The sequence below is a fragment of the Boleophthalmus pectinirostris genome, unplaced genomic scaffold (assembly GCF_026225935.1).
Source record: "Boleophthalmus pectinirostris isolate CB_2022bp ecotype Guang Dong unplaced genomic scaffold, ASM2622593v1 HiC_scaffold_23, whole genome shotgun sequence".
NCBI lineage: Eukaryota > Metazoa > Chordata > Actinopteri > Gobiiformes > Gobiidae > Boleophthalmus > Boleophthalmus pectinirostris.
This window is the reverse complement of record NW_026571207.1, coordinates 22,027,336-22,053,050: the sequence shown is the minus strand read 5'-3', so window position 1 is coordinate 22,053,050 and position 25,715 is coordinate 22,027,336. Positions and strand designations below refer to the sequence as shown.

Sequence of the window (25,715 nt, the reverse complement as noted above, 5' to 3'; positions counted from 1 at the left end):
ATGTCATTTGGACTTGAGAAATGTAGCAGGATGGTGACAAAGAGAGGGACAGAGGGGGTCTCACTCCCAGAAGGAACAATAGCAGATGTTGAGGACAGTTACAAGTACCTTGGTATCCCACAAGTAAATGGCAACCTCGAAGAGGCAACAAGGAAAGCAGCTACGGCCAAATACCTGCAAAGAGTGAGACAAGTCCTAAGAAGCCAACTCAATGGCAAGAACAAGGCACAGGGAATCAACAGCTACACCCTGCCAGTGATCAGATACCCTGCAGGAATTGTAAGCCGGCCAAAGGAGGAGATACAGACCACAGATGTTAAGACACGAAAGCTCCTGACCATGCATGGAGGGTTCCATCCCAAATCCAGCACCCTGAGACTGTACGCAAGCCGGAAGGAAGGAGGCCGAGGACTAGTGAGTGTGGGAACCACTGTCCAGGATGAAACATCCAAGCTCCTTGAGTACATCTAGGACAAGGCCCCGACAGTTGAGGTGCTCAGAGAATGTCTCAGACAGTGGAGTCCAGAGGAAGAGGTGCTGGAGGGACCATCATGGCAGGACAAACCCCTACATGGGGCGTACCACCGGAACATAACTGAAGTGGCTGATATCAAGAAATCCTACCAATGGCTTGAGAGGGCTGGTCTGAAAGACAGCACAGAGGCACTGATCCTGGCTGCTCAGGAGCAGGCCCTGGGCACTCGAGCAATAGAGGCCCAGATCTACCACACCAGACAAGACCCATGGTGTAGACTGTGCAAAGAAGCTCCTGAGACAGTCCAGCACATAACTGCAGGGTGTAAGATGCTGGCAGGGAAAGCATACATGGAGCGACATAACCAAGTGGTGGGCATAGTGTACAGAGTAGGTGTAGAAGTCTCTGGGTAAGATAATGAGGGAGCATCATTATAATATAGTATAGAAACATATTTAGTTTGAGTGTAAACACCTACATTTTAAAGGAGCAATATCTAATTAAAGCCGCAAGCAGCGTCGAAAGGCCCTCGCCCAGTGCACGCCCTCAAACGCCGCGCCCACAAATGCTGTGCCCCACACTAACCTTAATTTCCGTAAAAAACAACCACGATTCTAACCCCTAGCCCAAACCCTAATGCTAAGCCCAACCCTAAACATAACCCTAACCTTAAATCTAACCCTAGTCGTAACCCTTACCATAACTCCTCACCTAACCCTTTCATTTTTCAAAATTTTTGCATGTGTTGATTGAAAAACAAAAAAAACAAAAACAAACTCAAAGGTAGTGGACTTCCGGTTTGGCTGCTTAGGCCGATACATCCTCCATCAGAAAAATTACATAGTGTACTTTTAAATGTTTTTAAATGTCTTTGCTCCCCCTGCTGGTCAACCATGAAAAATGCCCCAAGTCAGTAATATATGTCGTTCATAGAATGTAATTCCCAAATTTGGTACAAATCTGACAATGTTGATGTTTTATGTCTATGCTAGGAGGTGCTATAATGTTTATTTTTCTTATTCTTTATAGTGTATTACATTCAGGCTGAGATCATGCATTAGTGATTCAAATTTCAGCACGACTGGACTAAGCGTGTGTGAACGGGAGAAAATAATGTCATCTTGAAATTAGTCAAAATGACTTTAGATGCCACACTTCTCTAGATGATGTACGGTGATTTTCAGCCCTGTGGGTGAAGCGCCTTCAGAGGAGTGCGTTCAAACGCAACGTCAGTGAAAATGCGGACTCAAACTTCAGTCCAAGATGGTTTGGTTCCCTTATGGTTTGTAAGGGGCGTGATCATAATAATATTTTTTGTTTGTCTTCACATGACAAATGTGTGTACTGAATTCCGTGGCTCTACGACAAAGTTGACGTCGGGACATCTCCCATAGACGCAAAGTATTTTGACTTTTCCAGGTGGCACAGTGTCGCCATTTTTTTATGCCTGTGTATGCAACTTATATTTTATTGAATTTTTCACCACTTCTGAATTTTTGGCAAAGTTTGGTGAGTTTTTGAACGTGTTTAGGGGGTCAAATTAGAGCTCAAAGCGCAGAAGAAATAAAAATAAAATAATTATATTTTTAACAAAAACAATATATCCATTAACATTAGAACAGCATATTATTCATTTTTTGAAAGTTCTGGACCTTTTCCACATCACTGTGGGGTCATTGGTGAATGTTGGGGTCGCCCCCTGACCTCCCATTGACTTCCATTCATTTTAGCAGTGATAAATATGGCTCAGGCCTTGGGCGTGGGTTACTGGGATACTGCTGTTCACGACGGGGGAGACTGAGAGGATGAAGCTGCACCACGTCCTCTCGTATTCGGCCATGTGCTCGTCGTTGCCCATTCGCTCATCCAAGCAAATGCAATAGGCCCTACGCCCTGTCAGGGCTCGGTGCGTAAAAACAGAAACACTTCTTAACCACTTGACTACTACCTACAGTTAGTGTTTTCAAAGGCCCAAGGTGAGGTGCAGATTGTACAGTCATGTGATGATGATGCTGAATGCCAGCAGCTCGACCAGTCAGACAGCTGTAAATGACCATGTCCTATGTGACTAATGTACTATAAGGGGAGAGCAGTGGGTGGAGGTCACCACAGACATGAATAAGATGTCTCTGAGGAAAGAATGCCATCCATCTGCGACAACAGAGCAGGCAAAAAGCGTGTTTATGTGGCTTCATACTGTGATGTTACAATATCAGACAAACAATGTGTTCTTTTGAAAATTGTCTTCACATCAATAAAGAGATCGAATCTATATGAACCATGTGTGAAAAATAAACTCTCTTCAAAGCTCAGAAAATGACTTAAATAATGGTCCATGATTATAAGCTAGTGTATTCTGAGGTAAGTATCAACTTTGAGCACTACCCACAAGTAAGAAAAGAGGTTGTTTCATTTATTTATCAAATATGAAATATTTATAGGACTCAATCTGCTGGCAGAGGACCAGGCAGAATAAACAGTGGGCGGAAGTATCTCGAAGCTGCTTTATGGATGATGTTTTGAAAGCATTTGTGGAGAGGGCAGACTGCTGCTCTGCTTATTCTACTCCTAAATCATTATGCCTAACCATGAACCAGTCCACAGTGTGTCCACTTCACCTGCTCTGGGTGTGAACATGTCACTGAAAAAAGGTCATGTGTGCACAAAAACATCTTGAGTAAAAAAAAACAAAGAAAAAAAAAACTGGAAGATCCAGTTGAACTTGTTTGTGTTTTCTTCCACTATAGTAGCCTGCAGCCTCACCTTAAACATAGCTTTATATTTACTTAACACTTTATTCAATCATAACGTCTTGCCATTATGATAGTGAGTGACTACTAGGTTATTTGGCCTGAGGATTAGTTCTTTCTGAATAACAAAAATTAATTAAGATGCTTTAGTGCACGAAGTACTGCTCAGTGTCTAGAAATTCCCAATAAAATTGCTGCACCACATGGAAAGTTCACAGCAAAAACTTAGAACACAGCTGTCCATGAACACACCCTTAGTGGATATGATGTCATAAATGGCAAAAAAGAGCAAAAAACTAAGTTTGCAGCCCTTTCACTGTGGGACTGTGGTTTAATATAACAGTATTGTGATGAATATGACATTGGGGGTTACAGAGGGAAGTCACCCTGGGAGCATGTTTCTTCAGACCCTGTACTTTGTTAGAGTCCTTTAGTCGAGTCCAGACAGACGACCGTCTCCTGATGAGGACTTATTGACTTCCTCTGGACAACACTCCGGTCACCGATAAATGTAACAGCACAGGAACGCTGCAGTCAGGTTAACTTTTACTCTTAGAGATATGAGCTAAAATTAACTCCATTAAACTGTGAGGGAGGCCTGAGAGGAAAGGTCTGTATCAACACTGATATGAACATGTAAATAAGTCATGGCTTCCATTGCACTCTCTGCTGTAAAAGCCATACATGTACGTTTTTAGAATTCCCCGAGTTCTGCTGACGTGCAGAAAGACATGAAAAATGTATGTTCGTCTGAAAAATTCAAATGGATGTCCTGAACTTTCCGAGCATAGCCGATATGAAATATTTATTTTTGACTTGCAAGAGATTGGAAATTAGCTGCAAAAATGCCATTGTGTCTCTTGTATTTGAGTGATTTATTCTTAACACATCATTCTAAGAAACTGTCGTTTTTAGCTTCACTTTTCCCCAATCTTTTCCAGGCAGTTTTTGTAGATTTTTCCCATAGCTCAGTGAAGGAGCGGGTCGGTGAACGCACCAGCAGAGGGAGACCACGGCACATGACAAATGCACTGCTCTTGTCTGCCTTAGCTAAAGAACAGTGGGAGGCTAACTACAAGTCAGTGTATGCTACATTTGCATGCAATTAGTAGGCTTTAATTTGAACAAATTGTCACGATGCTGAAAATAATTTATACAACCAGAAGTATAGTGTTTATAAATTACCAAAAATGTATTTCTTGCAAAATGGCATATATTTTGTATGAATATTGTCTTGTTAAATATTACAGTGAATTGATACAGCCTCTAATGTATGTGTTTAATGAAATATTCAATATACAGTGATATCATCCACCCCGAGGAGCATTAACATCTTACCACTACTACTTAGTCGTAACTTACTTGTTGGATCCACAGGTGGGTGTATCTGTCGTCAGTACTGCGGCAGACATAGCTTTGTCCCGCCGCTCGTGAGCTCGTTCTGCTTTCCGTCCTCCACTCTGCGTCACGTTGACGTGAAGAAGTTAGACATTTTCTAATCAGAGAGTATAAGACAAAACAGTTGTCTGCCGTCCAACAAACGTCATGTAAGTGTACATTTGTACGTTCTGTTTTGCTGTGTTGCTAAACGGATACAGCGTGTCGCAAAACCCCGGTCTTACCTGTGCAGCCAGGTAAGTGACAGACAGACACGACACCTGTGGCACGTCTAGTACTACATAGTTGTTATTCCGCGTTAAAAGTTTGTGAGATGTGTGGTGAGATTTTGGTTTTAGTGACATAAGTGAACATAAGTGCAAATCCAAGCTAATGTTGTTCTCCCATTGCTTGTTTTCTGTAATAGCCGTAACATGCTGGATCACTTTGTCTCAGATGTACCTGGAATAGTCCCAAACAGAGTTGGTCCTATGAAAATGGAGGAACTGTCTCTCATGGCCCTGTTGGAATGTCCCCTGTGCTTGGAACAGCTAGACGCATCAGCTAAGGTCCTGCCCTGCCAGCACACTTTCTGTAAATCCTGTTTACAAAGACAGGAGAAGGTGCACCCCCAGCTGCTGTGCCCAGAGTGCCAAACACCGGCCCTTGTACGGACAGCAGAGGAGCTCCCCACTAACCTCATGCTTGTGCGACTTCTGGAGCAGCTGCAGGTCACCCAGGGGCCCACAAAGATCACACTGATGCCCCATTACAATGTGCCCTCATCCCTCTCCCAGCCCAGAGTTGAAGACACTGAAGGAATGCAGTTAGAAAGCTATGGGCACAGGGACAAGCAAGGCCAGAGTGAGGTGAGTCCAGCCCCCATCACAGTTATGAAGTTTACTTCAAAATAACAACAAATCACCAACACTCAAGAGTCCTATTTGCAGCGATATTTTTATAAAATGTTTATTATAGCAGTATAGCATTATAGTATATAGTGGTTCAACTTTGAATACCTTGAGTGAACAGTTCTAAACACTTTGTACCAATCAGAAAAAACAACTGTAATATATTAATAAATTTCGTAGAGAACAGAGGTCAGCAAGATTAATGAAGATGAAATTCATTTATAAATTGTAGCTTAGGCCTATATTTGTAGTAACTTGAGATATGAGTAATCAGCTAAAAGCTACACTCTGTCACATTTCAGCCAAAAATGCCTTTTCAGAGTTTTAAATAGAAATTTTGAAAAACAAGCATTCTAGCAGACTTGCTTAGTCTCCACTTGCTTGTCTTCATGATTATGTTATTTCTTTGCCTGGAGTGTTCCACAGTATTGCATGAAATGCATCCGTCACTGTGGGGAATGTTCCAAACTTCAGCTTTAACTCTAGCTCCATACTGCATGCCTGCCACATGCTTTACAGTTAAACTTTACACTGTGCTGCTGTAATGTAAAATTATGATGCTCAAAAATGCCAGCATATTTTTATTGTCAAGCAGGACCTATTTAACACAAAACTAATCATATTTATCTTTTTAATTACATATTAACTTATCTGGAGCCAAAATATGTGGTTGAAACATATTAAAACAATGATTTTGTATAGAGTTAAAAGAGATATGAAATATTTATCATGTAACATTGTTTTTTTTTTTTTGTTTTTTTTAGGATATGGAGTGTTTCAAATATGGAAGCATAAATATTTTTTTTATTTTAACCCTTGTGCAATACCTGAGCCTCAGCCAAGACATTTAATAAAAAGTTTGGCACATTTTTGTTTGATTATCTTTGTGATGTGCGCAATTGTCCCATAAATATTGAGATATTCAATTTTGACAATATCAGCTACACTCATACTTATTGTATATCCTTGTTGTTCGGGTCTGTATGCATCCAGTTATCCAAGACCTGAGTGATGTAGCTGTTTTGTTAATTCCTTAATACCATCTGGCATAACTCCTCAGTGAAGTCTTGTTGACTTAAATAGAAAAATCTGGTTAAAATATTTGAGAATATTGCACAGATGGATGGTGAATCAAACACACTGACACATTTTATCTCCTCCTACATCTTGAAATGTGATGTGAGTGATGTGACATTGTACACTGTTGCTATTGGATCCCATATCTTCTATTATGCAGAAAACAAAACACTAAACGCTTGAAAATACAAAATGCTGTGGAAAAGTTGTTTTTTTTAAAGGTAGTTAAAATGGGTCAAGAGGTTAATTTTAGTGCATTTTAGGAGATTTTATCCCATTAAGAAAAAGACCAAAGCTTCTGAGCTCAATCAAAAGCCCTTTGAGGACCTGCTATTGTGATTTTGGGCTATACAGTGTAAAGGGAATTCTGTTTCAATCTATATTTACTTACTCATTTCCACTAATACCTGATCCAGGGCATTAATAGAGATCTGTGTTTATGACCTACAGGTTTCTGCTAGATCTTCATTGCAAAACCAACGTAGAGTTTTGATGAGTGACTCCGTCTTTATCTCTGGAAATGGAGTGTCCCTGGCAGATGAAGACTTGGACTATGGAAACCCCAATGACAGCAGAAGGGTGTGCAGCAGTGCCCCCAGTGGCTTGGCACCTTTATGCAGAGCACTTTCTGATTTCAGCCCTCAAGAGATGAACTTGCAGGACAGTCAGTACTGCCTCGCCTTCCTCAAGGTCTGTTTCTATAACATTCATTCACCAGAACACTTGTCAGGTACTTGAGTTTGTTCTATAGCTTTTCACAGTGGCCTCAAATGCAAAAGATTAGTGAGAAATGTAAAAGGAAGCAGAGTATCTGCCTATGGGGAGTGAGATGTGATGGTGGGAAGTATTAATATTTATCAGCTAAATGACAGGATTCCTGATTATTTTTAGGTGACATTTAAGAAAGAGAGCCTATATGTGCTTTGTAAATATGTCTATTCTCACTGTCAAATCATTATAAATATATGGCCAATAAATTAATATCATCATGAAAAGCAAAATGTTGCCCATAGTTGCATAAAAAAGTGAAATTCCTCGTGTACAGTCTGAATTGTGAATTGTAGCCTAATTATGACCATTTTAGAAAAAAATGTGTAGAAGTGTGTGTCAAGATGTAGGTGTAGATCCTCAATGACACCTTTGAAACCTTTTTACTATGGACCGGTCCTGAGAAAATCAAGGATTATACCGACACATTTTTACCATTTATTAATTTTTAATTTGGAATAGTAGTTTGTTCGTAGTCAATTAGTCAATTAGTCAATTATCATTCCTAATATTAAAATAATGTGTACAACACAATGATTTGAATAGAAATTGTAGTAAAAGATCTGTCTTTTTTAACACAACTGTGTGGAGCGAATGAATGAACATGGATTTGAAATGCATGAGACGCTTCCTCTAATGGCCAGTGCTGTTTGTCCTTTCTCTGCTGCTATGACTCTTACTTAGCCTAAAGGATTCTCCAAGTGTTATGTAAGGAGCTCAGTTATGGGTTTGCTTTCCATTAAAGAAAGCTGAAGCATAAGCTTTTAATGGCACATGGTTGGATGTTAGGCTGGTTAGTGAAAGGTCTTGCCTGAAGACAGAAAATTATGTGATGTGAGTTTAGCAAAGTTTCATCTCCTTTGGCTGTTTATTTTCTTAATATTTTAGGGAGATATCCTCACTTTTATCAGACGAGTGGATGAACACTGGATTGAAGCCAAGCTAGGGGCCAAAGCTGGAATTTGCCCTCTGCAGTTTCTAGAGGTTAGTACTTTGTTCCTAGTGTGATTACTACATTCCTTTTTGTTTTTTGTCTTTCTCTTCTCTTTAATTCTAAAATATTGTGGATCATGGCCTTTTCACCATGATCAAGGTTGACATCCATGGTTTGGCACTTTGCTCTGATAGTGTGGCTCTTGTGGTGAACTGCCATGGCTGGATGCCATTATTTCCAGGTCAATGCACAGACACTACCTTGGTCTTTATTTAAATATTTGATTCATCTGTAAATGTCACTTGTTTGATACAAATTGTTGAGACAAAGAGCCCTGTTGATTCTGCTGCTGCTCATTAGTGTGTAGTGACTCTTTGGCTTAGTCGGGTTTGCAGGATTTTGTCTCCAAAGTGACATTTGCTTCCCTCTGTACTGTTTGGGAATTTACATTAATGTACATCCTGACTTGTTTCCTGTTTACCTCCTCGCACAGGTTTGGACCATATTTTACTCATCTTGCAGTTACTGCTTTGCACCGTCTCTGTATTTTATCCCTCCATCGTGCTCTTGTGTCTCTCTCTCTGAGCCTGCCTCCTTGTGTGGTGCAGCCAGGCGTGAAGACGCAGTAATGCTTTCTCTGCTTGGGTGGCATAACAGCACATCACTGTAGGGAGTGAAAGCATTAACCCTGCCATGCCTGTCTGTGGAGCTCTGCGTTTCACAGATCCTGCTGCTGCTCCTCTCTGAGCACCAGTCAGCCTTTCCTGGCTCATTTGAAGGGTACTTATCCCTATGCCTGACAGCCCATCCAACAAGTTGTAGGGAAGTGGAGAAGTCTTTAGATAGGCAGCATTCAGATGGAGAGAAGATTTCTTTGATGTACTTTTTTTAGTATTCATTCTCACTTCTCACTGTACTTTTTCCATATGTTTTCATTTCTTTTAGCCAAATTCAGTGACCTCAAAACTACTTGAAGGTAAAGGTCGAAAGGGAAGTGACTCAAAAGAATCCCAATACTGGACCAGCAGTGGAAGCAAAAGCAAGGCCATTGACGCATCAAGTAGGACCACTCACATCGGACCCCCTCAAATCTCAGGACAGACATCTATTGTTAATGCTCAGACCTTTTCTAACCATCGGAAACAGCCCACAGCCACTGGGAATAACCTGTATACATCCAAAGGTGAGGGGGCTGCCATCAACAGCTTCAACCACAAGAGTCATCACCACCGCTCTGTTCCCACAGCAGCTGGAAGCCACTCATATCCGTCCAGAGGGAACTCTCAGCGAAGACGTCACTCTGACAATTCACACAGACGTCTGTCACAGGTGGGTCACAATTTGTACACCTCATTCTCATACATTTTATTCACTCTTTGTTAGAGATATGCATTTAATCACTCAGTCACTTCGTGAATTGGTATTGTGATTTGGAGTTCAGACTTTAGAGAATTAAATTGCACTTTTTTAGAAATCTGTATAGAGCTTGGAATTGTGTTGTCACACAATTAGTTAATCTAATGTTAAACCAAGGGAGATTTTAAAATTCTAAATACTAAACTTGACGTTAATTTTAAAGTTTTTTGACAACATAGACTGACCATCAATTACCAAGCAGCTACTGTTTTGTTTATTTTGTAACATTGTTTTGCCTAATGCATATCTATCGATGACTGACACTGCAGATTTTGCAGATTTTGTTCTTAACAGTCACTTTTAGACATGTGATTCCGAGCTCTGTTGTTTACGTTTAGAAAATTAACATTGACAAGACAAAAAATTCTTGTCATATGGCTTAGCCCTTCCCTTGCTCCAGTGCGTATAAACTAGGCTAGCCTTTGTTTTGCTTCAGTTAAATATAAAGTGAAAACATGTGTTTGGCTAAAGTTCTTTAGTTCTTTGTGATGTAATATGTTTCCTTTAGTCAATAAAAAACTGAAGTGTTACTAGGAAACAAGGAGGAAACTGTGACAGAAAGCTTAAGGAATGGACAAGTAAAAGGCATCGCCCATAGAGTTGGCTGTTATGTGATGTGGTGGCTGTGGAAAAACAGAGAAACTTGTAGGTATGAAACATTTGAGTTTAAGGTGTGAGTGGTATTCAGAAACTTTCAAAGGTTTTGAATCAGAACTGGGAGATGAGCCAAAATAAATTATGACTATACAAATGGCGTGAAAACAGTATAGGTACTTTTTCTTTTGTTTTTCGAGGGATTTCATAAAACATTGGCAACAAAACTTAGGCAAAACAGAGCAAAAATCATACACAGTAATTAATCAGGAACAAATAAACCCCATAATTAAAAAAAAACTATAAACACTATTCCCTGTAATTTGATATCATGTTTTTCAACTGTATTTTACATTTTGTAGGAATACTAAAGAATAAAAAGGGATCAAAATATGACCTATAAAAAGTCATAAAAAACAAATGAGGTGGAGATAAGTAAAACAGAACTGGATGTGGTGAGTGGGAGGCTTTGAGAGCCCCTCAGTGTTTGTTTATCTCTGTACTGATGATGATGATGATGATGATGAGTCACTGCTGAGATTTGTTACATAACAGACCCCTTTGTGCCTTGCTCCTTTTTCTTCACTTATCAGGTAACTCTCATCATTAGAGCAGTAACAGGAGCTCCCATGCACTTCTCTGTTACAAATGATACTGCTGTTAACTAAACCTCAGAATCGACCTTATTATAGATGATATGTAGGTATCTCTCATTAACGACTTTTACATTGGACTCAATTGTTAGTTTCCCACCAATGATAATAATTAGATAAAGTTTTGCTTTTAATAAACCACTTGTTTAGCAATGCCACTTTGACACTGTATACCCTCGTGATCAATATATTATATGTTACTGTTCGTTCAATTCTGCAGATGATTACACTTAATCAAAAAAACAGTTCAGCACAACTGTTTCCGCTTGTGTTTAATGCAACAGGGTCAGTAGTACAATAAATAAATAAATAATATATGATACCATAAGCCCAAACATTGCTGCATCTCTGTGTGTCATTAACTGTTTTGGTTTTGTCTTTTATTGAATTTTGCACCATATAAAATCACTGCAGCCCTGTCTCAGTTCTCAAACATTAAATCAGTCTAGTAAAGTTTTGTCAAACTTCTGTAATAGTTCTGTGTTCCATGTTATGATTATGTATGATCAAATGTAGGTTTGCTCAGTCCAGAAAACCTGGTCTTTTTTTTCAAAAATACAAAAATAAAAGAGGAGTTAAGAGCCTCTGAATAAATATTTAAACACTATGGGCTTTTATAGACAAGGTTTAGGTAAATGGCTGTGTACACTGTGTGACATAACAAAAAAAAACAAAAAAACATGGAAAAATACAGTTGTAGCATGTTTGAGCTTGACTGATATGAGTGTGTTTGCTGTGAGTGTATTCTTTCTTGTGTTGCTTTTGTGAATACATAAACGGTAAACAAGATGTTACTGCATCTGTATGGATCTAAATGAAATACTTTCTTCTCTCCTCAGCATTAATTTTGTAAAATAAATCTTATATCATGGCTTCTGCCATTCTATTGTGCCTTTCTGATGCACTGATGATGCATTGATGTGTAGCGTATTCTATAGAATGATTCTTTTGCCCACGGCTGAGACTGAGTGCATGCAGCAATCCCTGACTTCACTGATTATAGATGGACCGATCCAGCTTTCAGTTCCAATACAGATTCCATTATTCAGAGAAGAGACAGAAAACAGCATGTATTTCCTTTAAACAAAAATAAAATAAGACAAAACTGGTAAATAAAAATTCAAACATTCTGAGACTTTCTGGGTCAACTGTGATAAATAGCATTATTAGAGCGATTTATATGTCCGGCCAGGATATTGGCTAAGCCAATATTTGGAAACCAATATCCGATAGCCAATAGCCTCCCTGATCACGGTGAAAGTTGTAGAAGAAAACCTTATTTCTATACCAATGTTAATAAGAGCAAGAGAGTGTGTGGTGTAAACAGTGACATAGAAGCAGTGGGAACAAAATACTAAACTGAAATATACTTTATTGATCTCTAAATGTAAAAAAAAAAGAAAAAAAAAGTTTGTATTATTTTGTTGGCTACAGTTGAACCTAATTTCAAGCATATTATGCTTGAAATTACTTGAGATTACTTTAATCCATAAAGTAATCAAGAGAGGTAATGAACCCCTTAAACTAATGTATATAAAAAACTCATTTTGACAACTGTATTATTTTACTTTATGTAAATGCATTCTATAAGACAAATCTGCCAGCTTAATCACAACATCTTCGAATTTTGCAATCAATATTTGACTTTTTGTTTTAATATCAATAGAGTGATAAGAGGATGTCCAATGAGGCTCCACCCACTCTGACACTGATGAACCCTCAAATGTCATCAGCCGACGGCATACACTCCTCCACACAGCAGCTTTCCATCAGTGTGTGAGTCATATTCAATGTTTTTGAAAAATGTGTTAATGGACAACAGAATAACCATAGTTAATCAGTTAACTGACTAGAAAATTTTACAGTTTGTAGTAATAAATGTTGCCTTTGATCCCTTAGTTGTGCTGTCCTCTACTCTTATAAACCACGGCGTCCAGAAGAGCTGGAGCTGAGAAGAGGAGAAATGGTGGGAGTATATGGCAAGTTTAAAGAAGGCTGGCTCCGTGGGCTATCTTTACGAACTGGCAAAGTGGGCATTTTACCAAGTAACTATATAACGCCTGTGCTGAGGTAAATGGTCATGATCTTTGGCTGTATAATGTAAATATATTCAGATTTATTGTTTTTTTGGTGGACAGATAATATAAGTTGATGTTCAATGCACTCCATTAAAAAGTGTCAGTAATTCCCATTTGTGTGTTTTTTGTAGAACATCTGCCAAACTTTTTGAGACGAAAGTAGCCAGTGCCTCGTCACAATACAACTCACTAGCTGGGAGGAAACCCACAGCTGCTAGGAACCCTGCTGTGGTACTTGCCCTTGATAAAGTAAATGCTGATGGAACAATATACCCAGCAGGACAAACTCCAGTTGTACCCAATGGAGCACAGCATACTATATCATCAACAGGAAAAGGGTCCTTTCACGGGGGTTCTCAGGGTTGGGACACTGTTAGGCGCATTTTCAACCCACACAGAGGTAAGGACTTAAAAGATTTTGGAGCAAATAATACAAACTTAAAATGGGCACCTTTTGGCAGTATTTTGTTGTTATAGTTATATGGGTTAGTTATAAATTCTAGTGCACATTATACATTAAATCAGCTCAACCATTACAAGGGCAATTATTTCTAGATAATGCCTTATTAACTTAACTTTTCATTCCAGGGTTAAATCAGTTCAACCAAATGTCAAATACAAATAGCCCATCCAACACAAGGCACTTTGCTCAAGTTCAAGCATCTGGCTACTCACCAGCCTTGCAGAGAAAGAAGAACATCAACATCCTGACCAACTGTGTCAGACCATTTGGATGGATGAGTGAGTCAATAGCGCCCTCTGCTGCTTATCACAAAGACAGGGACTTTTCTCCAGCACTTGAGCCAGCATTTCAGCAGCCACCTACTGCTCCACAATCTATCCTTGTTAGACCTGACTCTCTTAGAAACCTAGGAGAAAAGGTTTGTAAAAAGAATATTTAGTGCCTTGACTATTAAAATATGTAGTAGATCTTAATTGCAGCTACCCAAAGATAATTTGTTATTATGATATGCATTTTAGCCTGCTAAGTCAGTGCGTTTCCTTACTGATGAAGAATCCCCACCTATAAGAAGACGCACCTCCTCCTGGTCTGCGGGACAGGTTGCATCTAGTACCCAGTCTGGGGTCTCTCCTCTGGAAATATGGGCGCCATCACTCACACTGGGCAGAGATGGACCAGGGATAATCCTGAAAGAAGGAAAAGCTATTTTCAGAAAAGGCCTGGAAACAACTACTGCAGATCTGAACTCAAATGCTTCAGTATTGCCCCAGCCATCGTTTGCTGCTGTGTCAGCTCAATTTAGCCCCACCAGGTGCCTTAATACTTTAGTATTCTTTTTTATGATACCATATTATTCATTTGGTCAACCATTATTTGCAAGTATATACTTTATATCTATTTCACATGTTATTATGAATGCTATAGTTTTGATTTTGCAGGGCAATAGTCATGTTAGGCTGGCACGCTACTCATTACACATTTTCCTTGATTTATCAAAATACATAAACAATGCTTCATATTCATTTCTGTTTTTTCTTTCCTTAGACACAGAGTGACCAAAACTCATTTAGCACAGATGGACTCTGAGCTCACTCTAGTTCAAGGAGAGCTTGTACTGGTCCACAGACCGCGGCCTGATGGACGTTTCCTTGTGACACAGGAAAGCAGTGGACACACAGGCTTGTTCCAAAAAAACATCCTTCAAGTACTGGAGAGACTCAGCTGACTGATAGTGTTTACCTGCTATCAAAATATAAAATTTTTGTTGTCAAGCTGCCAAAGAGGTCTGCATAAGTAAACAATGAGACACTATGAGTTCCAAAGAAATTAATGCTGCCAATTTGAAATCCCACTGATTGTATTGCGTGCATCATGGTGTGCTGTGTCTATAAGTTGTACGATGTAGTGTATGTTATATTTATTTCCATGGATTTGTGTTTTATTCTTTACACATGCACATTTTGCACATAAATCCCATCTAAATTCCCTACATATTATCAGTGCTTGGTGAGTGCCTTTGTCCAGCTACAGAAAGCCTATTAAAAAATACAATTTCTGTAAATAAAACTACAACCATGGTTTATGCATATTCTCTTGTGTGTAATTTTCTCTTTGATATGCTGATTTTTATTGTTTAAATAATAACACTGCTTTAAGGAAGAAATGTTCTCGACCTCAACATTCTTGCCTGGCCAGCCAAAGCAGAAAGCAGGAGGGACTGGCTGATCAGGCTCACAACACCCAGACCATGGTGGACCCGCACTCACTGTTGCGCATGCGCTGATGGGAGCAGTCCGTCGTCGCTAACAACGAGCATTTACATTCTCTGGGTAAAACGCAGCGTCAACAAAATAGCATCATCCTGACATTTCATATACGCTATAACATTGACGTTTAACAATGCCGGTAAGTATAAGCACGCACTGTTTTGAATTTGTTTTGCTTGAAGGGCTCCTCCCTTCTCCGATTCATCGAAGCTGCTGCTGCAGCTACCCGGCTAGCATAGTTAGCCTAATCATATAAAATCGCTGGAAATGATTACATTTACTCAATAACATCGGATTCCTTTTATATTATACATGTACGCTTTCCACATTGTTTGCAGTGTTTGTGAACAAGTAGTCTTATTAACTTTTTCGTGTAACACATTGACGGTTTGCTAGGTTTGCCTAGCAACCAATAAACGGGAAACGAGGGGAATGATGAGTGTGCCACTGTTTTAGAATATCTTCCACTGTCCGTGTTTATACAAATGGATATCGTTTACCTTTTTCACACAGTTTAATGAATTGGGTCAACCACAGACCTAATTTAATGTTCGTCTTTATTCCAGAGTAATAAGCTCGAAAGGCAGGAGGTCAGTGACAATGTCAAAGTGGTGGTCCGATGCCGCCCCCTCAATCAAAAAGAGACGATGATGGGGCACAAACAGGCCGTTATTGTGGACGAGATCCGGGGGACAATCACTGTTAACAAGCTGGAAACTCCCAATGAGCCCCCCAAGACCTTTACCTTTGACACAGTGTTTGGACCAGACAGCAAACAACTGGATGTCTACAACCTTACTGCCCGTCCCATTATCGATTCAGTATTGGAAGGATATAATGGTATTAATTTAATTTTCGAAAATCTACAGTCCATGTTTTTATATTATAACTACAAAGAAAATAAAACTTATATACAAGAATTGATTCAAAATGTTGGAAATATAGAATTTTCTATAATTCTTTCATTTGCACTTCCGTATTCATTTCAGGCACCATTTTTGCGTATGGACAAACAGGGACTGGAAAAACCTTTACCATGGAAGGTGTGAGAGCTGTGCCAGAACTCAGAGGCATTATACCAAACTCCTTTGCCCACATATTTGGCCACATTGCAAAGGCAGAGGGTGATACAAGGTATAAACAAAATGCAGGGTTAGGTAGTAGTAACTATGACTTTTTATTTTTCATACATTTTGTTGTAAATGGTTAGGTTTTTGGTTCGTGTTTCATACCTTGAAATCTACAATGAAGAGGTGCGAGATTTACTTGGTAAAGATCAGACGCAGCGCCTTGAGGTAAACTGTTTTGTGTTACATATATACTTGTTTGAAATCATGCCTTATTATTGAGCAATTTATCATAACAGGTAAAGGAAAGACCAGATGTTGGCGTGTATATTAAGGATTTGCCTGGTTATGTTGTCAACAATGCGGATGGCATGGATAGAATTATGACAGTTGGACACAAAAACAGTGAGCATTTTTACCTCAAGCTTTTTTTTAATAGCTTTGCAGACATGGTCTTGCATGAGGTCTTGTAAATGAGATTTGACAATTGTTGGATTTTAATTGGATTATTGTTGTATTTTGTTTCTTAGGGTCAGTTGGAGCAACCAACATGAATGAACACAGCTCTCGTTCACACGCCATCTTCACCATTACTATTGAGTGCAGTGAGAAGGGTGTTGATGGAGATCAGCATGTGCGCATGGGGAAGCTTCATCTGGTTGATCTTGCTGTATGTACTTTTTGTCCTCCAAGTATAATATTTTTTTTTCAGCATTTCATCTGTCCCTTTGCCAACACAGGGTTCAGAAAGACAGGGTAAAACCGGTGCTACAGGTCAGAGGTTGAAAGAAGCCACCAAAATCAACCTGTCTCTCTCTACTCTTGGTAATGTCATTTCTGCTCTGGTGGATGGCAAGAGCACTCATGTGCCCTACAGGAACTCTAAATTGACACGCCTTCTACAGGACTCTTTGGGCGGCAACTCCAAAACCATGATGGTAATGTGAAAAATATAAACATAGACAACAGTAAGCTGCATCTACTGGAATGGTGTTTCTCATGTTATGACCTACTTTTCTATCCGATAGTGTGCAAATATAGGCCCTGCTGATTACAATTATGATGAGACCATTAGCACACTCCGCTATGCCAATAGGGCAAAAAATATCAAGAACAAAGCCAGGATCAATGAGGATCCTAAAGATGCTCTACTGCGTCAGTTTCAGAAAGAAATTGAGGAATTAAAGAAGAAGCTTGAGGAAGGTAGTTCTGCAACTTACTTCCACTGACCTGTAATAATGTCATTCTTGGCATGTATTTTGAATGCACATCAGTAGAGAAGTGTCCTGCTTGTGCAAGTTAATTATGTTGTGCTGTGCATGTGGTGTACATTTGTAGGAGAGGAGATCTCAGGCTCTGAGGGAAGTGGATCTGAAGAAATGGATGAAGGTGAAGATGAAACAGGCGAAGCCGGAGAAGGTCGTAAAAGGAGACGAGGTGAGTCATGTTAGTTTGGTTCCTGTGACTGTTTACTTAGTTTTCCTATCTGTATATGATATGTTTTAGTACGAGTCTAAGATGCTGACTAAAGTTGAGAAGATGATCTCAATCTGAGGTTAAGGTTTAGACACCAGTCTTGGCCTAGCATGCTTTATCATTTAACTAGTTCCGGACCCGGGGATTTCCAAAATACTGTCATTTTAGGCATGTATCTGAGGTTTCAGATTTTTATTTTGTTTCCTCATGGAGAAATTAGGTTTAGAGAAGGATTCCGCATTTACATACAGACAGACATGATATAACTAGGGAACATTGAAAAAAGAAGAAAACATGTACTAGAGGACAATATATCTGTATACAATATAATCTGCCCGATCTCAAAGAAAAACTATTAACTATAATGACTCAATATGATTGCAAATCTGTTGAACCTTCTAATTACACCACAATGTTGTTATTTGTTAGTCTCACCTAAAAACAATCTACTGAGACTAATGGCATGGTCCTTTCTGTACCTCTCTATTTCAGTGTTACACAGGAGCAGTTACTCAGAGTTTTTGCTTTCAATATCTTTTCTTTCAGAGATTAAACCTCTGACTCGTGAGTAGGAATTGTTGTTTCTCAACCAATCTTAAGCCTATTACACTCATGGGAAATACAGACACATTGGCAATAAGATGTATGTAATAATTGTTGTAGTTTTGTAGTATTATGGTATGAATGCATGTGTGTGAAAAGGGTTCATTATTTTCATATTGATTTGAAACACTATATGCATTTGCACACAAAAGGAGGTTCCACATCTCTTTCACTGATCCTGATCACACTGGTTTTCTTTACCATGTTCCACAGATTACAGTTATTGTAGTCAACAATGTGTTTTAAATAGCAATACAAAAGCAGTATTCAAGTTGATCAAGCTAAAAAGGACACAGTCTGCCTTATTGATAAGAAAAATGTATTTGCATTGTGACACTACAATAATTTTGGTCACCGTTCAGCAATGTCTCACAGGGTTATCATTGCAATTCTTATGTAGTGTAATTTCTGTACTAAGTCTCACTTAGTCACACTGTGCACATTGTTAAAACTTAATTTGCGTCGTCAAATTGATATTTGGGTGTAATGTGTCATTCATTGCCTCTCTTCTTCTTTCTTCTCCTTTTGGCTCAATTGCTGCCTCTGAAACGCTATACACCTCTTTACTGAAGAAGAAAGAGGTTGGTTTAAGAATGTGCCTTGCAGAAATGTGGCTGTGTAAACCTGCTGCCTACAGGCTAAATCTGATCCAAGTCTAATCTTGGGTTAGGGTCTAATCTAAGGTTAGATTTGGTTGTGGCCAAACCTCCTTGTCAAAGCTTAATTTTGCAAGCAGGAATGGCCCTGGTTAGTACTTGGATGGGAGACCATTGTTGTGTCCTTAGGCTAGGCACTTCATCCACCTTGCCCACTTGTATGAATATGGCATGTGAGTGTGTGCTGGTGGTGGTCGGAGGGGCTTATGGTGTAGATTGGTAGCCTTGCTTCCATCCATTTACCCCAGGGGAGCTGTGGCTACAATAGCAACATCTTAATGAATAGTGCATGAAAATTGTAAAGGTAGTTTGAGCATCTGGAAACGTGCCATATAAGACTAATACATTATGATTATTTAAGATTACACTGCAAACTATATATTCATTAGCAACTGTAACTAATTTTCACATCGATCTTTAACTAACTTTTGTTTTACTAACAGTTGTCTAACAATTTATTTATATATGTTGTTTGCTTATATGTTTGATAGTTTAAATTGACTGCAATTTACACACCACCTTTTCTGATAGGGAGAAAGAAGGTATCTGCTGACAAGATGGTGGAAATGCAGGCAAAGATTGAAGAAGAACGAAAGGCTTTGGAGGCCAAACTTGATATGGAGGAAGAGGAAAGGAACAAGGCCAGAGCAGAGCTGGAGAAAAGGGAAAAAGACCTACTCAAAGCTCAGTGCGTATATTATATATATTTTTATGTCTTCTGACTTTTGAACACTTAAAGGTTGCAATGCAAGTATGGGATCAGTATAAATTAGTAGTAAGTAAACTTGTTAAACTCCAATAGACAGGAGCACCATCGTCTGCTGGAGAAGCTGTCCAACTTGGAGAAAAGGGTCATTGTTGGTGGGGTGGACCTCTTGGCCAAAGCTGAAGAACAGGAGAAACTGCTGGAGGAATCAAACAATGAGCTGGAGGAACGTCGCAGAAGAGCAGAGCAGCTGCGTAAAGAGCTGGAGGAGAAAGAGGTTTGTTCTTTTGTTATTTTCAGATTCTATAATGTGATGATGCATCATATGCACCAAATACTCTGTTGCATCAACCTAGAAAACTCCCACAATGATAATTTGATACATGTCTAAACAGCACTATATAATAGTATCATCTGAAGTGGCAACATACTGTATGCTGTATTTTTTTCTTCGATTAATATTTCCTCCAAGCACTGAATAAAATAATTACAAAATGGGATTTGAAATATCTGGTCTCCCCTGATTTAATGCTTGACTTCCACATCAGTTCTCTTGTATTGCACCAACAGGATGTGATGACATCTTACAAACCTGATGATGACCACATTTGATAATTGATTTTAATCTTAGTGATGAGTTGTGGCTGGAGGTGATAGGTATTAGACATATCTGATTATGGATTTGTGTCTAAATGCATGCAATGCTTAAATACATACAACCTCTTGTAAATGCACAAGTTGTATACAAGTTGAACTAATGACAAGTTATGTTTTTGCCTTCTGAATTGGAAGCTAGCATAAGGGAAATAAAATGTTCTTAGAAAGACAAAAAATACCTTAACTTTAAAATGTCTTAATCTCCCAACAGCAAGAACGTCTAGATATCGAAGAAAAGTACACAAGCCTTCAGGAAGAGGCCCAAGGAAAAACAAAGAAATTAAAGAAAGTGTGGACCATGCTGATGGCTGCCAAGTCTGAAGTAAGAATCTGCGGTATGTATGTGTTGTGTTCATCTTTAAGGTTTTTAAAAACAATGTGTCCTGTTTTAGATGGCTGATTTGCAGCAGGAGCATCACAGAGAAATTGAGGATCTCCTGGAAAACATTCGTCAGCTGAGCCGAGAGCTGCGTCTACAGATGCTCATCATAGACAGCTTTATTCCACAGGAATACCAGGTTTATTGCAGTTCACTGTCATTTAAACAAATACAAAAATGTTTGGGCTAGTGTGATTTATTTTTAGGGCCGGGCACGTTAACGCGTTAACTTTGCGTTAACTTTGCGTTAACTAATTAAGTCATTAACGCCGACAATTATTTTAACGCCGTTAACGCAGTTTTTAAAATGTATTTATTTATTTTATTGTAAACGTCTGTTTCTCACTGGCTTTTATTTTGAAAAAGTCCACCGTGAGCGTTTCTTTAAGTTTGACGTCTTTTCTTTACACTTTTTTCACTTTTTTCTGACTACGTGAGATGCAACGTGCCCGAGCCTCCGCGAGATGCAGCGGGTCCGGCTGCGGGTTCGGCCGCGGGCTCTGATTCCGGCCGCGGGCTCTGGTCGCAGGCTCCGGCTCCGGCCGTGGACGCAGCCGCGGGTTCAGCCGCGGGCACCGGCTCTGAGCTGAGCTTATTTCTTTAGTTCAGTGCTGGAGTAACTGATTTACCCAGATACCATTGGAAGTAAAAATGTGATTTGTCCATTCCATTCCATTATATTAACCCTTTGTTTCCTAAGAAATATCAGTCCAAGTTTATAACACTGATCTAGAAATTATTACTAGTGTAGTGTTCATTACTCACAGCATAAAAAATATTCAGTAAATATATTAGTAGTAAAAACGTCCATTCAATATTTTTTCTTGAGCCTTCCCTGAATACCTTGAAGGCTCTGAGGGTTCCCCTGTGAAAGAAATGCTGTTTGCACAACAAATGTATGACTCTTTCATTTACATTTCCAATAAAAGAGCGCTATACTCTACTTTTTAATTCATTAATTGGTTTTGCGTATAACATGCGATTAATCGCTGGAACTCATGCGATTAATCGCGATTAATTTTTTAAATTTTTGCCCAGCCCTATTTATTTTTGATTTTATTTTATAGGAGATGATAGAAAATTATGTACACTGGAATGAAGACATCGGAGAATGGCAGTTGGTAAGTAAACTCAACCATAGTACTCACAATATGTGACTGAATGAATTTGTTTAACTTTGTCTTTTCAACCTCAATTACAGAAATGTGTGGCTTACACTGGCAACAATATGAGAAAACAAACCCCTGCACCAGACAAAAAAGAAAAAGATGTATGTTTTCCATTTATGTCAGTGTTCTTGAAAGTTTTATCATTAACCAAGTCAACAAATTGTAATTCTACAATTTTCAGCCATTTGAGGTGGACTTGTCCCATGTGTACCTTGCATACACAGAAGAAAGCATGCGGCAGTCACTAATGAAGCTAGAAAGACCCAGAACATCCAAAAACAGTAAAAGTGGACGTCCAAAGACAGGACGAAGGTAGTATACTATAAAATATACATATTTTATAAGACCGTCATAAGACAAACTTTTACAAATGTCTTTGCTGTAGATATTTATTAGTTTAATTGACACAAATAAGTTAGTAGTTAGTTTAATAGCTTTAGTTTGTATTGCTGTTTGCATGCTTGACAAACTTTCCAAGGCTTAGACTCTATTTCCATAATAACCTGCAGATTTCATGTTATCATAATATATAGTGTTAGACTAGAGACAAATTCAATAAGTTAGGCATAACAGTGCAAACACACTTCCTGAATTCATTGCTAATAATTATCATGCTTTCATCTTTACACAGGAAAAGATCAGCAAGGCCAGATGCTGTGATCGAATCTCTTCTGCAGTAAAGAAAGTTTAGGTAACAATTATTTGAAAATGTGAAGGAGCATTTGTTGATGTTTAAAAAAAATAATCACAATGTCTACACCTGAAGCCTGTTATTTGTATAACTGAATATGCACTTGGGGGAACAGTTAAGCTACTGTGTACTTAACCATATACACAAACACATTTATAGCACAACCTTTAAACAGTTGGTTCTCATTGCTATTGAATGGTTATTTTACAAGTCTGAATTTTGTGAAATGTATATTGCATGCTAGACGTTCCTGTTAGTGCCATGACATTCTTTATTATATTGTCATTACAAACACAGGTTGCTGCTACCACTGCACTGGAAGTTGTAGACGGGGGCACATTCCTTTTTTAACCAACTTTTGTTTTGCAATATATCTGTCAAATGTTTACAAATGCCATACTGCAGCATTTATTTATTAAATTATTTTTATGTTTTATCTCACACTTGCTTTGTTAATAAATAGGTAATATCCCCAACTGCTGCCTTTCCTATTAGTGTAATAAGCTTTATCTTTAAGCTCTCAAGTCTGGTGTAAAAAAAGAAACTTGACAATGTCAACTGACTTTATGCTTTATTTTGAGAAATATAAAAATACCATTTGTAATAAAATAATTTAAACTTTAAATACAGATAAATACAATGTGTACATGTGTTAACTACACATGGCCTACTATATAACCACTATTTTGTGATTTTTTTTTAAATGTTGCTTGTTTGTACAATTCCCGATGTCTTTCAGCATTTCACGGACGGAGATCTGATCAGTGGAGTTTGTAAGCGTACATGATGTTTGTCCTGTCTGTAACAAAGATTAGGACATAAATGCACATAGTGGAAATAGGTGTACACAATTTAGACTTCACCACAACAATGTATTAACATTATATCTAATTAATTAGGAACATTACCATGTGGTTGTAGTTTTTCAAAAGAACACAGAGCTTGTTTAACTGAGTGTTATTTAATGTTTCCAGGGACTTCTCAGCAAGACAGAAGAATTCCTTCTGTAAAAGACATACAAAAATACATTTACAAAAGACATAAAAAAAAAAACAATTGTCACAATTCACAATTAAATAACATATTTAAAGGTGAACAATCATTACCGGACAATTATTTCTTCTAATCCGTATTGCGTGCACAGATTCCTGTAGTAGTTTCTATGACAAGAAAATTGTCAGCATTTTAAACACAGCACAGACGAATGAATGAGAACTTTGCACATCAATTTCTTGGAAAAGGTGTGTTTGAGGAAAGGGAGCAGCCCAAGAATATTAACAGAAAAATTCTGCACACAGTCATAGTTGCAAATTATGAATTTTATTAGGCCATCAACATTTCAGCACTAGGCCTTCATTGGGCAGATAGGGGAAGTGCTCTTAAAGAATTCACAATTTGCAAGTAAAATGGTGTGTAGGATTATTATCTGTTAAACACAACACAGATGAGATCAAGAGTTGTCTTACCTTTGTGTTGTTATTCTTTGAGTTGGTCAAGTTATGCACCTCTTCCTTAATTGCTTTAAGCAGAAGATTAATTGGTACTGCATTAAGTAGACCTATGGTGCAAAGCATGAGCCCAAAAGTGTAAATAATGAGTTTCTTCATAATTAAAGACCGGTAGCACTGCAGCGGAGAGGAGAGGTCCACAGCTAGGTTGAAAGTGTTGATCACAGGCATAATTTTCTCACTTATAAACCACAGCATTTAGATACATCAGAGGAAAAGACCAAATATGGATGGACACCACTTCATGGAAAGCTTTTAATCGTTTCACTATTATTTGCTCCTAATCATAGTGGAATATATCAACCTAATGGTAAACACTCAGTTTTTGTTATAATTTTTGCTTTGTTTATTTTAAGGTGGAACAGAAACTCTCTTGTATTTATTTTTATACATTGCAAATATATACCATATATACCATATCTGGACTAATACAGTTAAAGTCAGTGAATGAGGTATTTCCCCAAATGACATGTCAAAAGTAAACGTCAACTGCTTGTGTGGGAGCATAATGTGTTATTTTGAGTCAACCTCTGACATCAAATAAGATGTGGAGATTTATTAGTTGTAATAGCCTAGTGGAATCATTGTATCATTAACCTTTTTATTCTTGGGTTTGAGTATCACTCTTTTTTTTTTTGTTTTTTTTTTGTTTTTTTTGTCTGTCTTAATAGGGTGAATTTTGCAATGCTTGCCATTCACTACCAAATTGAATTCACACTGATCATTTATAATCTTTAGATACAACATTAAAACATTGTAGCATCAAAGACCACTTTCATCCTATGTGAGGAGAGCAGAGCATCTGAAGCAACTGGCCAATGAGAAAGCACATGGGCTTTAGGCTGATGCGCCATTTTACTGCGTCCACCGCCATCCGGCAAGATGGTCCTCCTGCTTTGTCTCCTGTAACTGGAGAGCTTTCGTTTATCAGAGGCTCCCTTTGCTTCCGCGACATCGGAAACACAGACAACGCTTTTATTTACATCACAAGATCAGTCTCCGCACTCTCAGAAATCAGAAACTGTTAAGATAACAGTTCAGTGTTTGCATAGGGTAAAATAAACTGGGTAAGATAACAGTTCGCAGTGTTTGCATAGCCTATATGTATATTTAATGGGCTGCTCACAGAGCTACATTTGCTAGCTTAAAGCCGGGCCATGAGTGCAGCTCAGCTACCAAGCTTAGCAGGTTAGCTGACTTTTAGCTGCGCAACCGGCAATGTTATTATTCTACCTTCACTTCCCGATAAACTTGCACAGACACGCAATGACACCTAGTCTTGCATTATGATCCACACTTTAATGCTAGAAAGCACGATTTCATTACTTGTTCTGCGGTGCTCACAATGCATATAGCTAGTTTTGGTGCTAACAGTTGGTGCCAAGAGTTAGCTCTGCTTCATGTCTCGGCACAGAGGACCGGGAACCTGGCCCTGGGCATGCATGTTGTGTCGCGAACTACACATTGGACTTTATGATTTACATAAAATTATATTATATTATGTCGTCACCAGATATATTAATGACACCACCACTCTAGTC

At 38.6% G+C, this 25,715-nt stretch overlaps 2 protein-coding genes across 9 annotated transcripts; both read left to right on the top strand.

Moving 5' to 3' along the window:
* Positions 1-4,619: 4,619 nt before the first annotated feature.
* On the top strand, positions 4,620-15,063 carry sh3rf2 (SH3 domain containing ring finger 2). Of its 5 annotated transcripts, XM_020927726.2 has the most exons (12): positions 4,620-4,772; positions 5,030-5,471; positions 7,041-7,280; positions 8,247-8,342; positions 9,238-9,475; positions 9,539-9,621; positions 12,622-12,731; positions 12,855-13,025; positions 13,165-13,433; positions 13,622-13,914; positions 14,015-14,307; positions 14,541-15,063. In XM_020927726.2, the coding sequence occupies exons 2-12, from the start codon at positions 5,037-5,039 to the stop codon at positions 14,719-14,721; spliced, it is 2,409 nt and encodes an 802-aa protein (XP_020783385.1). In that variant the 5' UTR covers positions 4,620-4,772; positions 5,030-5,036; the 3' UTR covers positions 14,722-15,063. The 5 variants fall into 5 exon arrangements, with proteins under 5 accessions (XP_020783385.1, XP_020783377.1, XP_020783359.1 ...); XM_020927718.2 differs by having other exon boundaries at positions 5,059-5,471; positions 9,238-9,621; XM_020927700.2 differs by having other exon boundaries at positions 9,238-9,621.
* Positions 15,064-15,248: 185 nt separating this feature from the next.
* kif3a (kinesin family member 3A) lies at positions 15,249-23,142 on the top strand. 4 transcript variants are annotated; one of them, XM_055159526.1, is made up of 19 exons: positions 15,249-15,401; positions 15,829-16,102; positions 16,252-16,396; positions 16,473-16,557; positions 16,629-16,734; positions 16,860-16,999; positions 17,070-17,267; positions 17,358-17,532; positions 17,668-17,766; positions 18,298-18,369; positions 19,596-19,752; positions 19,867-20,047; positions 20,639-20,749; positions 20,820-20,945; positions 21,874-21,927; positions 22,008-22,076; positions 22,157-22,287; positions 22,607-22,666; positions 22,964-23,142. In XM_055159526.1, exons 1-18 carry the CDS (start codon positions 15,396-15,398, stop codon positions 22,653-22,655), a joined length of 2,178 nt encoding a protein of 725 aa, XP_055015501.1. In that variant the 5' UTR covers positions 15,249-15,395; the 3' UTR covers positions 22,656-22,666; positions 22,964-23,142. The 4 variants fall into 4 exon arrangements, with proteins under 4 accessions (XP_055015501.1, XP_055015502.1, XP_055015500.1 ...); XM_055159527.1 differs by having other exon boundaries at positions 18,352-18,369; positions 22,607-23,142; XM_055159525.1 differs by having other exon boundaries at positions 22,607-23,142.
* Positions 23,143-25,715: the final 2,573 nt, after the last annotated feature.

Bases quoted from the DNA above. Each gene is read 5' to 3' on its own strand.
- kif3a (XM_055159526.1), top strand. The intron at 20,946-21,873 runs GTTTATTGCAGT...TTTATTTTATAG, and splicing joins TTATTCCACAGGAATACCAG to GAGATGATAGAAAATTATGT. The intron at 21,928-22,007 runs GTAAGTAAACTC...CCTCAATTACAG, and splicing joins ACATCGGAGAATGGCAGTTG to AAATGTGTGGCTTACACTGG.
- sh3rf2 (XM_020927700.2), top strand. From the start codon at position 5,037: ATGCTGGATCACTTTGTCTCAGATGTACCTGGAATAGTCCCAAACAGA. The intron at 12,732-12,854 runs GTGAGTCATATT...TTGATCCCTTAG, and splicing joins CAGCAGCTTTCCATCAGTGT to TTGTGCTGTCCTCTACTCTT. The intron at 13,915-14,014 runs GTTTGTAAAAAG...TATGCATTTTAG, and splicing joins TTAGAAACCTAGGAGAAAAG to CCTGCTAAGTCAGTGCGTTT.